Here is a 13455-nt window from a genome sequence, read left to right as displayed (position 1 = left end):
CATTGACATCATTAGGAAATGATACTGGTCTATCAGGATTCTAAAAAACGCATTATCACTTGCATCCAAATACTAGGGATGAGTATCGTTTAGGTTTTATCCGATACCGGTGCCAAACCGGTACTTTTGAAACGGTGCCGGTGCTTAAACGGTGCTCAAACCGGCGCTTAAAGAATGGAGAACACAAAATTGGTCCAAAAACCTCTCACGTTCAGCTGTCTTTTTGTAAAAAGATAACAATGTTAGCCTTTTCTGCAGCTATGGGTCATATATGGTATCACTCTTGGCTGGAAGCAGTGCTTAAACAATGGAAAAAACACAAACTTTGTCCAAAAACCTCTCATGTTTAACTGTTTTCCACTTTTTCTTTGGTCATTTTAGCCTTTTTGGCCAGGGTGAAGGGAGTATCTGCCATCAAACAAGAAGACAGCCGCATGTAGCTATGATGATGTTTGCTAGTTCACCTTACATGCATTAATGTAATAACGTGGTTAGCCTACTCAACGTAAATTAGACACGAACAGCATTAAGCTACTGACCCAGAGAAGAACGGCTGCTGCTGCCATCATCATCCGTCATCATTTCTGCTACACTGGCAGGGCTAGGGGCCAGGACTCTACTCCTCCGGTTTTTGGGGGATGTTGGTAACTCCGGGTCTGATAACAGGCAACCCACCCGCAGTAGATGTGCTCGGTGTGAGGTCTCGCAGCAAGCTATCAAATACGGCGCATTTTTCGGCTTTTAAAAAAAACGCTATGTGTCGCCACGTGTTTCATCGGATTTGAGGTGTTACCTCCTTTGACAGTATCACAGTATCAGCTTAAAGCACTTGTTGCTGCTGAGTTTGCATCTTTTGCTGTGAAGTACAGCCAGACTTTTGACCGCTTTGCCTTGGGCATTTTTAATCTGTAGCTCTGCTCTATAAGAACGTACGTACCTGGCCCCGCCTACTATCCTCGGAAACGTAAAATGATTGGCTAGAATCTAAAGTGTATCACAGCTCAGGACAAAAAAAGCACCGAAAAAAAAAGCACCGAAATAAAGCACCGAAATGTGCGCTGCTTTTCGGTCTGGTTACTACCGTTTATGTCAGAACCGGTGCCATCATGGCACCGGATACCGTTACCCATCCCTACCAAATACTATGTCTCATTTGACCTCTGACCTCAAATTTTTATTTCCCACCTGCCTCTCTTTCAAGTTGACCCCAAAATGTATCTTCAAAGAAAGCTTTGTCGAGATAAAGAATGAATCCACATAAATACAAAAATTAATTATACTTATATTATATATTCTGTTACGTAATAGTAGTATTAAAAAGCCTGCACTTTGCACCCATTTTTACTGCAGTATAAACTTCTCAAAGCAAGTTTCAAAAGGGCAAAGAAACTAAAATGAATATATACAAAATACCTTACTATTCCCTTTAAAGGAAATGATGAGTAGAGAGGGAGCTGGCCCTGAGTGAGCGCTCTCGGAGGGCTTCTTCTTTATTTCTTTTTTTTTTTTTTTTTTTTTGGCCTGTCCCGTTTGGCTCTTTTGCCATCAGAATTGTTGTCTAAAGGCAAAGAAAGATGCCCAACGGATTTACTTTACCAAACTGACCATCCCAGCCTTGCCGTAATGGTCCATTTGATTCACCTTTTATTGTTTATTTTATTTTCACTTACTGAATACGGGACAGACTTGACTGGGGGAAAGAAGGGGAGAAAGAAAGAGGGAAAGAGAAACAGCTGAGAAGAGGGACGGGGGAGAAGGGCAAAAGACAAAAACCAACAGAACGGGCAGAGAAAAAAAATGCATATATCAATCACCTGGATCACCTGCTGAGAAAGAAAAAAGAAAGCAAGCAGAAGAGAACAAGAGTAATAGAATAAACAACATCACAATGATATATGGGAATATGACAGTAAATACTAAATGTTAAACATTATTGTGCAGCACATAAGATCAACAGAACACAGTGTGCTTTGAGGTAGGAGCCAAAAAGGGTGTAGTTTGTGGGTGTGATCACCCGTGTGTACACCTGTGAGCATGGATGCGCTTGTTTTTTGTTTTTTAAAAGGTTCCTTCATGTAATAATCTGCTAGAGGGTGTGGGGGGGCCACAGCCCCGTCCTCCAGGGCGTGAAGCAGGTGTGGAGGAGATCAAAACTCCAGACATCCAGAGGCCCCCAGAACACAAGAGACCAAGGAAGACCAACAGAGGGGCAGCTGCGCCACTGTCCCGGAAAGAGCTGAGGAGAGTCCCAGATGAGGGCTCACTCAGCAGCCGCGGAGCAGAAGCCAGGGGGAGTTGCAGTGACGCGCCCGTGAGCTCCGCCGGCAGCCAGCTGCGCCTGAGTGACCGAGCCCCAGGCCGAGAGGCCGGGGGCACCCCACCTCCGAAGTGGCCCGAGCGAGCCCCATGCTCCAGGCCCCGATAAGCGGCCGCCAAGGAGTGAGCCGGTGTGTACCTGGACGCCCATCCCCGGACACAAAGAACCACCAACGCACCGATGTCTGAGGGGGTCCGCCACTGGCAGGGGAAGTGGTGGTAGGTGGAGATAGGCCTCCAAACCTTGGAGGGCCTGAGATGTCCCCAGAGAGGTGGCGCCTGACACCCAACCTGACATATAGACACAGACATACAGGCACACACAGATACAAACATCCATTCCCACCCTCATGCTCTCATATGCACTTACTCCACACTCAACCAACGTGGAGACAGACATAAAGAGACGTTGTACACATGATCACACTCCCCAAGCGTACTCTACAAACCGGGTCTAGGTGCCCCCGCCCCTGGAGGGGGGAACTGCACCCAGACCCAGGTGGTGTTTCCCTTTTCCCTGCGGTGGGGGGAGGCAGACCGCCCCGACTCCGCAGCAGCAGGAAGGCTCCACACTCCAGACCGCAGTCGGACGGCCAACTCCTCCTCCTAGTCCTAGCCCCCCTGCTCCAGCAGGTCGCAGAGAACGGGGGTGAGAGAAGACTCCAAACCTCCCTCCACCCGCTCATTGTAATGTTGATGCATGTGTGTTCTAAGGTGCATTTAAAACCCAGGAGGGCTTGGAGCTACCTGCCAGAGAGCAGCAGGTAAGCGCATAGTCCCTCCTGCTAGCCCTCAATGTCTACGTGTATTTAAAATTGAGAGGTGGGCAACGATGCCAGGGGTGGGGTGTACACCCTGATGGTACTTTGGACTCCGTGTATCGTGCCCACCCCCAAGATCCTATATGTATGTGTAATGAGAGTGTGAGTAATGTGAATGTCTAAGTTGTGGGATAAAATTGAGGCAGAGGCAGCCAGAAGGGGACAGAGGGGGGGTAGCCTCCTCTGCACCCTGGTGACATACCCCTACTCCAAGGCCCTGCATGTGTGGGTGGTTGTGGTGGAGCGGGAAGAGGGAGGCAGCTGGAGATGGGGAGGGAAGGAAGGGAGGGGCAAGTGACCCCTCCCTGGGGCCAGCTCCCCCGCTGACCCCAGTAGGCACCCCCATACTCCGCGACCCGCCAGGGAAAGGGGGCCCAGGCCCATCCAGACCGGGCCCAGTGCAGCAGCGCCGCCCGGCCCCACAGAGCCCGGGACAGTCCACCCAACCCCACCACAGAGAAAACTGCACCCACCCCACCATCCACTCATCTTCCAGACTACATAAGACAATAAACACCCAGGCTGAGATCTTCCTCCACCTCTCCTGTATCTCCCCCTCCTGCAGAGGGAGCTCCTGAGGAGAGGAAAGCTCCTGCAAGATGTGACAATCTCCCCCACCAGTTGAAGAGCCCCCCAGGTGGCTCGACGCACCGGCGGCACCCTGCTCCAGGGCTGGGCCCCCATGCACCCACCCGCCCACAACCCCGGCAACACACCAACCAGGACCCAAGCCCCCGAGGCCCGGTCCGGGTCCCAGCCCAGAGACGGAGCGCCCCCAGAACCTCACGCCCATCCCGGACCCACCCAGGGGCAGCCAGGCTACCAGGTCAGTAACCCACGTCCGTCAGCACAGACCCTCCCCTAGCCCCGCTGCACGCAGCCGCGAGGAAACAGTCACCTGAGAGCCAACAGAGCCCCTAACCGGACATGACCGCTACCCCGGGTTGAGCCCCCCAAGGAAGATGCCTCCGGGGAACCCCCCGACGCCCTAAGCCTGTCCCTACCCCCACACCAATCACAACAGTGAAGGCGGGACCAAACTATGACCCCCCACCCCCACTAGGTGATGGAGCTGATCAAAGGAGCCCAGAGCAATTGATCTGATGTGGTGGCAGAGGCTGTATCAAGACTAATGTAATCTAATAGATAATTTCTATATTGGTTAGAATTAAGATTATTTTTATGTTTCCAGTTCATGAGGACTGTTTTCTTGGCTATGCATAGGGCAGTGAAAACCATATGGGCGATATTCTTTTCTGAAGTGACATTATCTAAGCTGCCCAACAAACACACTAAGGGGGAAGTTGGAATGTTACATTTCAGACACTTCGATAAGTCTTCACATATCTCGTGCCAAAACTTCTGAACTGGTGGACAGAACCAAAGAGCGTGGATATAATTGTCCGGTGAATTGGTTTGGCAGTGTGAGCAGTTGTTGGTAGACGAAAAGCCCATCTTGAACATCCGATAACCTGTATAGTGCACTCTATGTAATATTTTGTATTGAATTAATTGAAGACTGGGATTTCTAATTAGATGAAAGGTTTTTAAGCAAATCTGAGACCAGAAGTTTAGGTCTAAGTTAACTGATAAATCCGCTTCCCATTTTGCAATAGGAAGTGATATTGATTCATCTGTTTTAGAAAGCATTCTGTATATTTTGGATAGTAATTTGGGGGGTTTAAGAGTAAGAAATTGAACCACACTTGGTGGTGTTTGTAGTTCAACTTGACCCGGTTTAAATTTCTTTTTTACTATGGATTTAATTTGTTGATATTCTAAAAATCTTTTCTTGTTGATCCCATATTGTGTAACTAGTCCGTCAAATGAAATAAATTCTGTTCCTTCTAGTATATGTTCTAAATATTTGATTCCTTTATCACTCCAATCTGAAAAGTTTATCATATTATTGTTTTGTAATATGTCAGGGTTGTTCCAGATAGGTGTACGTTTGCATGGGATTAATGAAGACGCCGTCAATTTTAGAAACTCCCACCATGCTGTCAGAGAAGAGCTGATGTTGATGCTTTTAAAGCATTCATGTCGTTGGATGTTTGAGCTGATAAATGGTAGGTCTGAGATCTCTAGATTATTGCAAAGTGCTTGTTCTACATCTAGCCAAGGTTCATCTAAGAGGGTGTGTTTTAGCCATCCTGAGATAAACTGAAGCCTGTTGGCTAAGAAGTAGTGCTGAAAGTTAGGCAGTTCTAGTCCTCCTTTATCCTTGGTCTTTTGTAGTGTTTTTAAGCTTATACGTGGGGGTTTATTTTTCCAAAGGAATTTGGACATACATGAATCTAGAGATCTGAACCAATCTTGTGGCGGTTTAGTTGGGATCATTGAGAATAAATAATTTATTTTTGGTAAGACCATCATTTTTATAGCGGCAACCCTTCCCATGAGTGATATGGGTAGACATTTCCATCTAGCCAGATCATCTTCTACCTTCTTTAAAAGTGGGATATGGTTTAATTTAGTTAGATCTGCAAGCTTGGGAGAAACATTAATACCTAAATATTTTATATTTCCCGATTGCAGTGGTGTAGAAGAGGAATTATGGAAGGAGCAATTAATCGGTAGGACTGTAGATTTTGACCAGTTAATTGAGTAATCTGATATTCTTGCAAAAGAGTTTATCAATTCAATCACCCCAGAGATATTGGTTTGTGAATTTTGGAGAAAGAGTAACACATCATCCGCATAAAGGCTGATTTTATGTTCCACGTTCTTGCATTTTATGCCCTTAATTACTGAATTCTGTCTAATTGCTGCTGCTAGTGGTTCAATAAAAATTGCAAATAGTGAAGGGGAGAGTGGGCATCCCTGCCTGGTGCCCCTCAAGAGACAGAAGCTGGAGGATGTCTGGTCATTTGTTCTAACACAAGCTGTTGGGGAATTATATAATATTTTTAACCAGTTTATGAAAGAGGATCCAAAACCAAATTTGTGTAAAGTTGCAAATAGAAATTTCCAGTTAACTCTGTCAAATGCTTTTTCTGCGTCTAAAGAGAATATTGTAGTTTCTAGGTTTTTACTGTATGAGTAGTCTATCAAATTAAGTAATCTACGTGTATTTGTTGATGAGTGCCTACCTTTTATGAAACCAGTTTGGTCAGGATGAATTAAGAGGGGGGTTATTTTCTCCAGTCTCTTTGAGAGAGCTTTGCAGATTATTTTAAGGTCTACATTTATAAGGGATATTGGACGATAGCTTGAGGGATATACAGGGTCTTTGCCTGGTTTTAGCAGGAGATTAATGTTTGCAGAATTCATATTTGATGGAAGTCTGCCCTTTTCTTTAATTTCCAACAACGTTCTGTAGAAAACTGGTGCTAGAATCGACCAGAATTCTTTGTAGAATTCTGCAGGAAAGCCATCTGGACCTGGAGCCTTATTATTGTGCATACTTATCAGGGCTTCCTGGAGTTCACCTGGTGTCAGTGGTGAATCCAGTGCCATTGCTTGAGTGTCTAATAATTTTGGAAGAGTTATGTTGTCCAAAAACTGATCAATTTCTTTTTTAGATGGGTTTATTTGTGGTGAATACAACGTTTTATAGAAATCCCTGAAAATGTTGTTTATTTGTATCGGTTCATATAATGTGTTCCCAGATGAATCTTGAACAGCACATATAGTTGTTTTTTCTTTATTTATTTTTAGCTGGTTTGCTAGAAATTGACCGGATTTATTACCATGTTCATAATTTTGTAGGCGTACTCTTTGTACTAAGAATTTTGTTTTTTTATCAATTATCTCATTTAATTCTAGTTTTGTTTTGCGTATTTTGTTCAATGTTTCCTGATCTTGGTCGCACGCGTAGGCTTCTTCTAGTGATTTGATGTTTTTTTCTAATTCCTGAATATTTTTGTTTTCTTCTTTCTTTTTGTGTGATGAGAAAGAAATTATTTTACCTCTCATCACAGCTTTCCCTGCTTCCCATAGAACAGAAACTGATGTTTCGGGAGTGTCATTATAGTCCAAATATGAAGTCCACTCTTTTTTAAAATATCTAATAAAGTCTTCATCTTTAAGTAGTGATATATTAAATCTCCAGTTTTTTCTTGGCGTAGTATTATTCTTGTGCATTAGTGTTAAAGATACAGGAGCATGATCGCTGACAGCTATAGGGTGAATCTCAGTGTCTGAAATGTCGTTCAGCAGTGAGCTGCTGACCAAAAAATAATCCAGACGAGAGTAGGAGTGATGGACATGTGAGAAAAAAGTATATTCCTTACTGGTGGGGTGAAGGGAGCGCCATGCATCGCAAAGACCAAAGTCGCTCATATACTGTTTGATTATATTTGTGGACTGCCAATTACGCTGAGTTCCCGCTGTATTGAGCCTATCCATGTCTTCATTTAGTCCAAGGTTGAGGTCACCTCCAAGAACAAGTGTGCCATCTAAGTGTTCAGAGAGTGCACTGAAAAAACCGTGAAAGAATGAGGGATCATCAACATTTGGACCATATACACTTGCAATACATAGCTTTTTATCACGTATAGATAGTTTAATGATTAAGAATCTGCCCTCTGGATCTATAACTGTATCGAGTACTGTGAAATTAATATTTTTATGTATTAAAATTGCTGCTCCCCTTTGTCTAGAATTATAACAAGCTGAGAACACATTGGGAAACTCAGGTGTTTTAAGTTCATTCGAACCTCTAAGAGGTCTGTGGGTCTCTTGTAATAGGACAACATCTGCCTGTAGTTTTTTGAGTTGGTTAAATATTTTTAACCTCTTTTCTCTGGAGCCAGCTCCATTTATATTCCATGTAATGAACCTCAGTGTACCCATAGATGTTTGTGTATAACTAGGGATGTATGCTGTGTGCGTCGCTTAGACAGGTGGAGAGAATACGTCACTTGTTCATAAATAAAGAGAAGGAGAGAGAGAAAAAATGTGTGGCGAGATGCTCCCTGAGTCTGACTTTGTGTATGCATAGTTACTAATATGAGTAGGCTTGGCTTAAGTGTGTGTGTATCTTATATGACTGTGTGCGCTGTCTGACTGATGTAAATGTGCTGCCGTTGAGCGCATGGTGCGTATGTGTCGAAATAAAGGATGTTTGTGGATGAGTGTCGAAGCAGGTGATCGAGGCAGTGAAAGGAATAAAGAAAGAAACCAAGGACAGGGGTGAGCAGCATAAAACCAAGAGGGGGAAAAGAGAGGAGGAAAAAAAAAAAAAAAAAAACGAGAAGAAAAAAAAAAAAAACAGAAACAAAACGTAAACATTCCAATTAAATCACTGACGGAGAGTGACGGTGTTAATTCTGCTATGAAATCACACTTTAAGATGCGATTTGATACTGGTAAGTTAAACAGATGTTAATGCAAGTTAGTGTGAGTGGATAGGGAAATGGTGTAGCTGATTCTTATCTGGTGTGAGGTTAATACAGCCACGGAGTGATGTTGGGGTCGCGGTGGAGCTGTCCGTCCACGTACAGCCGGTCCACAGCGATGGATGAAGCCGCGTCGGATTGGGAAGAGGACCCTACGTCGTTCCAAGATCTCTTTGGGGAACTGGTCGTTCACGCTGAAGTCCGTTCCTTTTAATTCCCTGCCGCGGCTTTTCACATGTTGCTTTTGTTTGAAGTGGCCGAATTTGGCCACGATAGGACGTGGTCTCCCGGCCGTAGCCCGAATGGGGCCGAGGCGATGTACCCGATCGAAGACGATGTTCTTCACAGTGTCCTCCGGCAGCTTCAGGTGGGTTTTGATGAAGCTTTTTACCGTGGTCTCCGCGTCCTCTCCAGCGGCTTCTGGAATACCAGAAAATACCAGATTATCACGCATGCTACGAGCTTGTAGATCGATAACTGTTTCTTTTATTTTTTTATTTTCTTTATTGAGCTGGGTAACATTATCTGTGAGACATTTCACCGACTCCCTTAGCGTGGCATTTTCAGCAGCAAGCGTTTCCACCTGCTGCTGGCTGTACTCCAGGGATTCTCGCAAGCATTTAAATTCTCGGTGAAGAATCTCCACCAAGGACAGCCTTGCGTCGAAACTGGACAATCGCTTGTCGATTGACTCCAATATGTCGGCAATATCTTTGCCGGCTGGCGATGTTGAGCCGGGGGAATCTGCCGGGCGTTGTCTTTTCGACGACGGCGTCTCAGCTTTGGCCGGGGAAGCTGCACACGGGGTCTTCTTCATCACGAGATCCTGAAAGCACTGATCGATGTAATCTTGGAGAGTCTCTAAACTCTCCTCGTTGTTCTCCAGGGTGTTGGAGATTATTTAGACAAATAGTGTTAGTTATAAGACAATTGATAAGTGTATTTGGTAATGCTGAAGCTTAAATGAATTTGTTCAAATCTAAACTACCATTTGCTTTAATTTTCCGCCAAAATCTCCGGCGTCTGACGTCAGTTACAACATGAGTCGCTTACCTTGTCCGTCACTTACTCACCTGCTGCCCGTTACCCTTCTTTATTTCTGATTGTTTTCAGGTATTTCTCACTGATTTTGCAGATGAAGTTGCTGCAAGTGTTTCAAGGCTTCAAGTACTGGTTGATCCTTATTTCTTTGCTCCCACTCCAGTCAAGAGATGCTTAGAGAACTGAGGTGCTTACCTAATCAAGATGAAAATAATAGTTAGTCAGGCATTAAGGTTTTATACATTTACTCAAGTCCATCTTTATTTTATCAGTATTTTTCATGTGTCAGAGTAAGTTATTATTTCACTGAGTCATTTTCTTTTTATTTAATAACATAGCAGTTTTGATCATCCATGCCACATTATATTACTAAAAGTATTCACTTGACCGCCCTTACATATTAACTTGAGTGACATTCCAGTCTTAATCCGTTGAATTTAACATGATGTCAGACCTCCCTGTGCAGCTTCTGGGAAGGCTTTCCACAAAGGTTGGAGTGTTTATGGAATTTTTGACCAGTCTTACCAGACAATGATGTTGGACGAGAAGACCTGTTTTGAAATTGATATGACATTGTCCAAAATATTTTGGTATGCTGAAGCTTTAAGAGTTCCTTTCACTAGAACTAAGGGGCAGAGCCCAACTCCTCAAAAAAAGCCCCACACCATCCACCGTCCATCAAACTTTCCACTTGGTACAATATAGTCAGACAAGTATCGTTCTCATGGCAACCGCCAAACCCAGACTCATCCATCAGATTGCCAGACAGAGATGTGTGATTCATCACTCCAGAGAATACAGCTCCACTGTCCAGTGGTGGTGTTGTTTACACCAGTGAATGCAACGCTTTCCAGCACAATTGCGCTTGGTGACACAAGGCTTGGATGCAGCTGCTCAGCGATGGAAACTAATCATAAATACTTGAACAATGTGTTTTCTGCACACTGTTCTTGAGCTAATCTGAAAGCCACATGAAGTTTGGGAGTCTGCAGAAAGTTGGTGACCTCTGTGCACTCTGCACCTCAGGATCTGCTGACCCCGCTCTGTGATTTTATGTGGGCTACTACCTCGTAGCTGCGTTGCTCATGTTATAATACCACTATCAGTAGTAGTAGTGAGAAAATTTCATGACTGAACTTGTTGAGCAGGTGGCATCCTATCACAGTGCCACGCTGGAATGCACTGAGCTCCTGAGAGCTCCCTTTCTTTCACAACTGTTTGTTGAAGCAGTCTGCATGCCTAGGTGCAGCATTCTGTACACCTGTGACCATGAAAGTGAATGGAACACCTGAATTTAGTGATCTGAATAAAGCATAGGTCTCTAAGTAAGCAGATGAACAGGTGGTCTGTGACACTCCACAAGATCAAATGGCCTCCTTTTCTATCAGTTCCTATATTTCTATGAGAACTTGTCAGTCCATATCAGAGGTCAGGTGTTTTTCCTCAGGCACAACAAACACAGATACCGTCTCCTTCTCCGATAGAGTGTTCTTCATGGATATTATCCCGTCAAGTATAGGGCAGAATTCTCTCGTCTATATCTGCTCTCATATCTGTTCATAGGCCTCAGCGTAGACATGCTGGACAGGAAATAAATCTGATTATGGAGTGCGTGGGGTAATGTTCAATAATAAAAAGTATTATTTGCCAAGATCAATGTGTGTCGCCACAGAGATAAAGTACAATGAATGGAAAGTGCTGGAAGCCTGCAGTAAATTTTGATGCGTTGTGATATTGAACACATTGTGACAACATACTGCTCGCCTGGGCTGTAAAACATCTTCCAACAGGCTGTTGAACATCCGCCCGCTACAATCTTACACACCACAACTGCCATACATCAAGCCCCGGCCACAGCATGCAAAAGGCTAAGTATGTGAGGGATTACGTGGCAGCAGAAAGGAAAATAGGACAGCTATACATATTCATTAGGAGAGAGTGGATCACATTGTGTGTGAAAATTAATGGTATGCCGCCTCCACGTGTACAAGTGTTTGTGCATGACAGGATGGAGGGTAAGTTCAATCAATCAATCAAGTGAAGTTGGACGTGACATTGACAGGAATCGTCTCGAGGCTTTGAGCTCACACTGGCTTGATGACATTCACACCCACCAATGATCAACAAACCGCAATCACATCGAGTGCGACCGACATGCACTCAAAAACTTTTAGCAGCACCCCCGTCTGCCTCCCGTGGCCCCGGACTATGCAAGCCACGCTTCCCTCAAAGCTTTCACTGTTGGGCGGCTCGGGGTATTTAAGAATGTTATCTCTAATGCACAGATGTCTTAAAGGTCCCAGTGGAATAGGCCAGCAATTTTCCCTCCTAATTAAAAATTAATTAAATCGGCTGTGGCTCTAGCCAGGCATAAAGCTGAAGGCCGCAGCAACCGCCACTGGAAACGCAATCATTTATTTAACTCAATTACAGGGAACCACAGCAGGCTCCGCCGCTGCTCCTGTCACCTGGAGATTCGGGGCAGCTTTACTGACCCGACTGTCCTCTCGCACGCTCTGCAGCGGTCCAGTGCTATTTTCCCTGCCCGCCTGAGAATTCAGTGAGGAATCTGCAGCCAGATGCTGCTTGCGATTGCACCCGCATCTCTTTCCCCCCTCCACCCCACACCCCTGCTGTGATTAATATGTACATAGTCATAGAGATATCCTTTGTCACCTGTTTTACCTCCCTCATCCCCAGGGGCTGATTTGGGGTGATTGATCAGAGATTCAGACATGGGATCAATAAGGCTTTCACCTCTCTCTTGGCAAGAGCAAGGGGGCTCAGCGATGGCCCACTACGCTGTCCAATTATTCAGTAATGGAATACTGGAACCTGCCCAAGACTATTAACACAGTGGACACAGGGGATAGCAAGTAGGACTGCTAATTGTTGGGTTACATTGTAAACTGTGACAACAATGCAGTGTCCTAATTCCCCTCTTTTGTTTTTCAGCACTAACACAGAAGTGCTGGAAAAAGCACTTCTGTGTTACACCTAAATAATCCTTGGACTGCAGATATAGTTATTGCATTGTAACAGCAGCTGCTGTGACCCTTGCACTCCTTACATACTTTGTCATCTGCAGTATTGACAGTCAGGGAATTTAAGCTCACAATGGGCTTACACTAACTGTCATCTGTTCCTGACGTGAACGTGCCTAAAATGTGAATCGATCCTGGTTTAAACTGTTCATTAATTAAAGTCAACATGCCTCGTCCATGGGTAGATTCGGTTTAAGCTTCGTCCCTTTATCGAGACCTCTGAATAAAATCAACACAGATGGGAAATGTCTGGTGTTTGACCTGGCAAAGCCAAATTTGCAAATGTCATTACCAAAGGAAACAGAGAAGGAGTTGAAAGCATTTTTTTTGATGGGCCCCGTTTGAACAGGGATAAAGATCCTGCTCCTTAGCGTAATCTTTTCCTCGCCTTTCTTTCTCACAAATGTTTGCATCCCTGCAGATAAAAGACTTTCTGAGTCTGCCACAGCCTGGCATGAATGTGAAAGGGGGGAGAAAAAAGCATCACATTTCTACAGATGAAGACATGTACGGCACAGCTTCTGGGTATATTGACGGCGCTTTATTGTGATCTTAAGACACCTAGCATAGTCGGACGCATCTTCTGGGTATTTCTCTGCTCGTTGGTTTGTTTGATTATTAATTAGCCTGAAGCAAATTCATGTTTTTTTTAGACATACATTTGTATGTATGAATTAGTTCTGCTACATCGGTACTCAGTGAGACGTCAGTAATCACAGCTCTAAGTGTGATGTGCTACACCCCTCCTCATTATGAGCAAATCACATTATTCTGTTCTGGTGATTAACACTGTTTACAGATTCACCCCCCCCCCCCCCCCCCGCCCCCCCCTTTCTCAATCAGGGTGCATTGCATGAAGACGACCTCGGAGCCCAAAAACAACTAAACATC

The 13455-nt window shown here is 44.6% G+C and overlaps 1 protein-coding gene across 1 annotated transcript in view; it reads right to left on the bottom strand.

Moving 5' to 3' along the window:
• Nucleotides 1–1332: 1332 nt before the first annotated feature.
• The window catches only part of LOC309720883 (uncharacterized protein), a 29764-nt gene continuing 17641 nt past the window's right edge, over nt 1333–13455 (bottom strand). Inside the window, exons 2-3 of the mRNA XM_082558083.1 lie at nt 8583–9715; nt 1333–1826 (exon numbers count right to left, since the gene is read on the bottom strand). Coding sequence (XP_082414209.1) covers nt 1638–1826; nt 8583–9296 — 903 coding nt within the window. The 5' untranslated portion in view covers nt 9297–9715 and the 3' untranslated portion in view covers nt 1333–1637. The remainder of the gene's footprint in view (nt 1827–8582; nt 9716–13455) is intronic.

The sequence above is a fragment of the Aulonocara stuartgranti genome, assembly GCF_965226115.1.
Source record: "Aulonocara stuartgranti genome assembly, chromosome: 2".
NCBI lineage: Eukaryota > Metazoa > Chordata > Actinopteri > Cichliformes > Cichlidae > Aulonocara > Aulonocara stuartgranti.
Note: the sequence above shows the minus strand (reverse complement) of the source record. Positions and strands in the feature narration are given on the sequence as shown.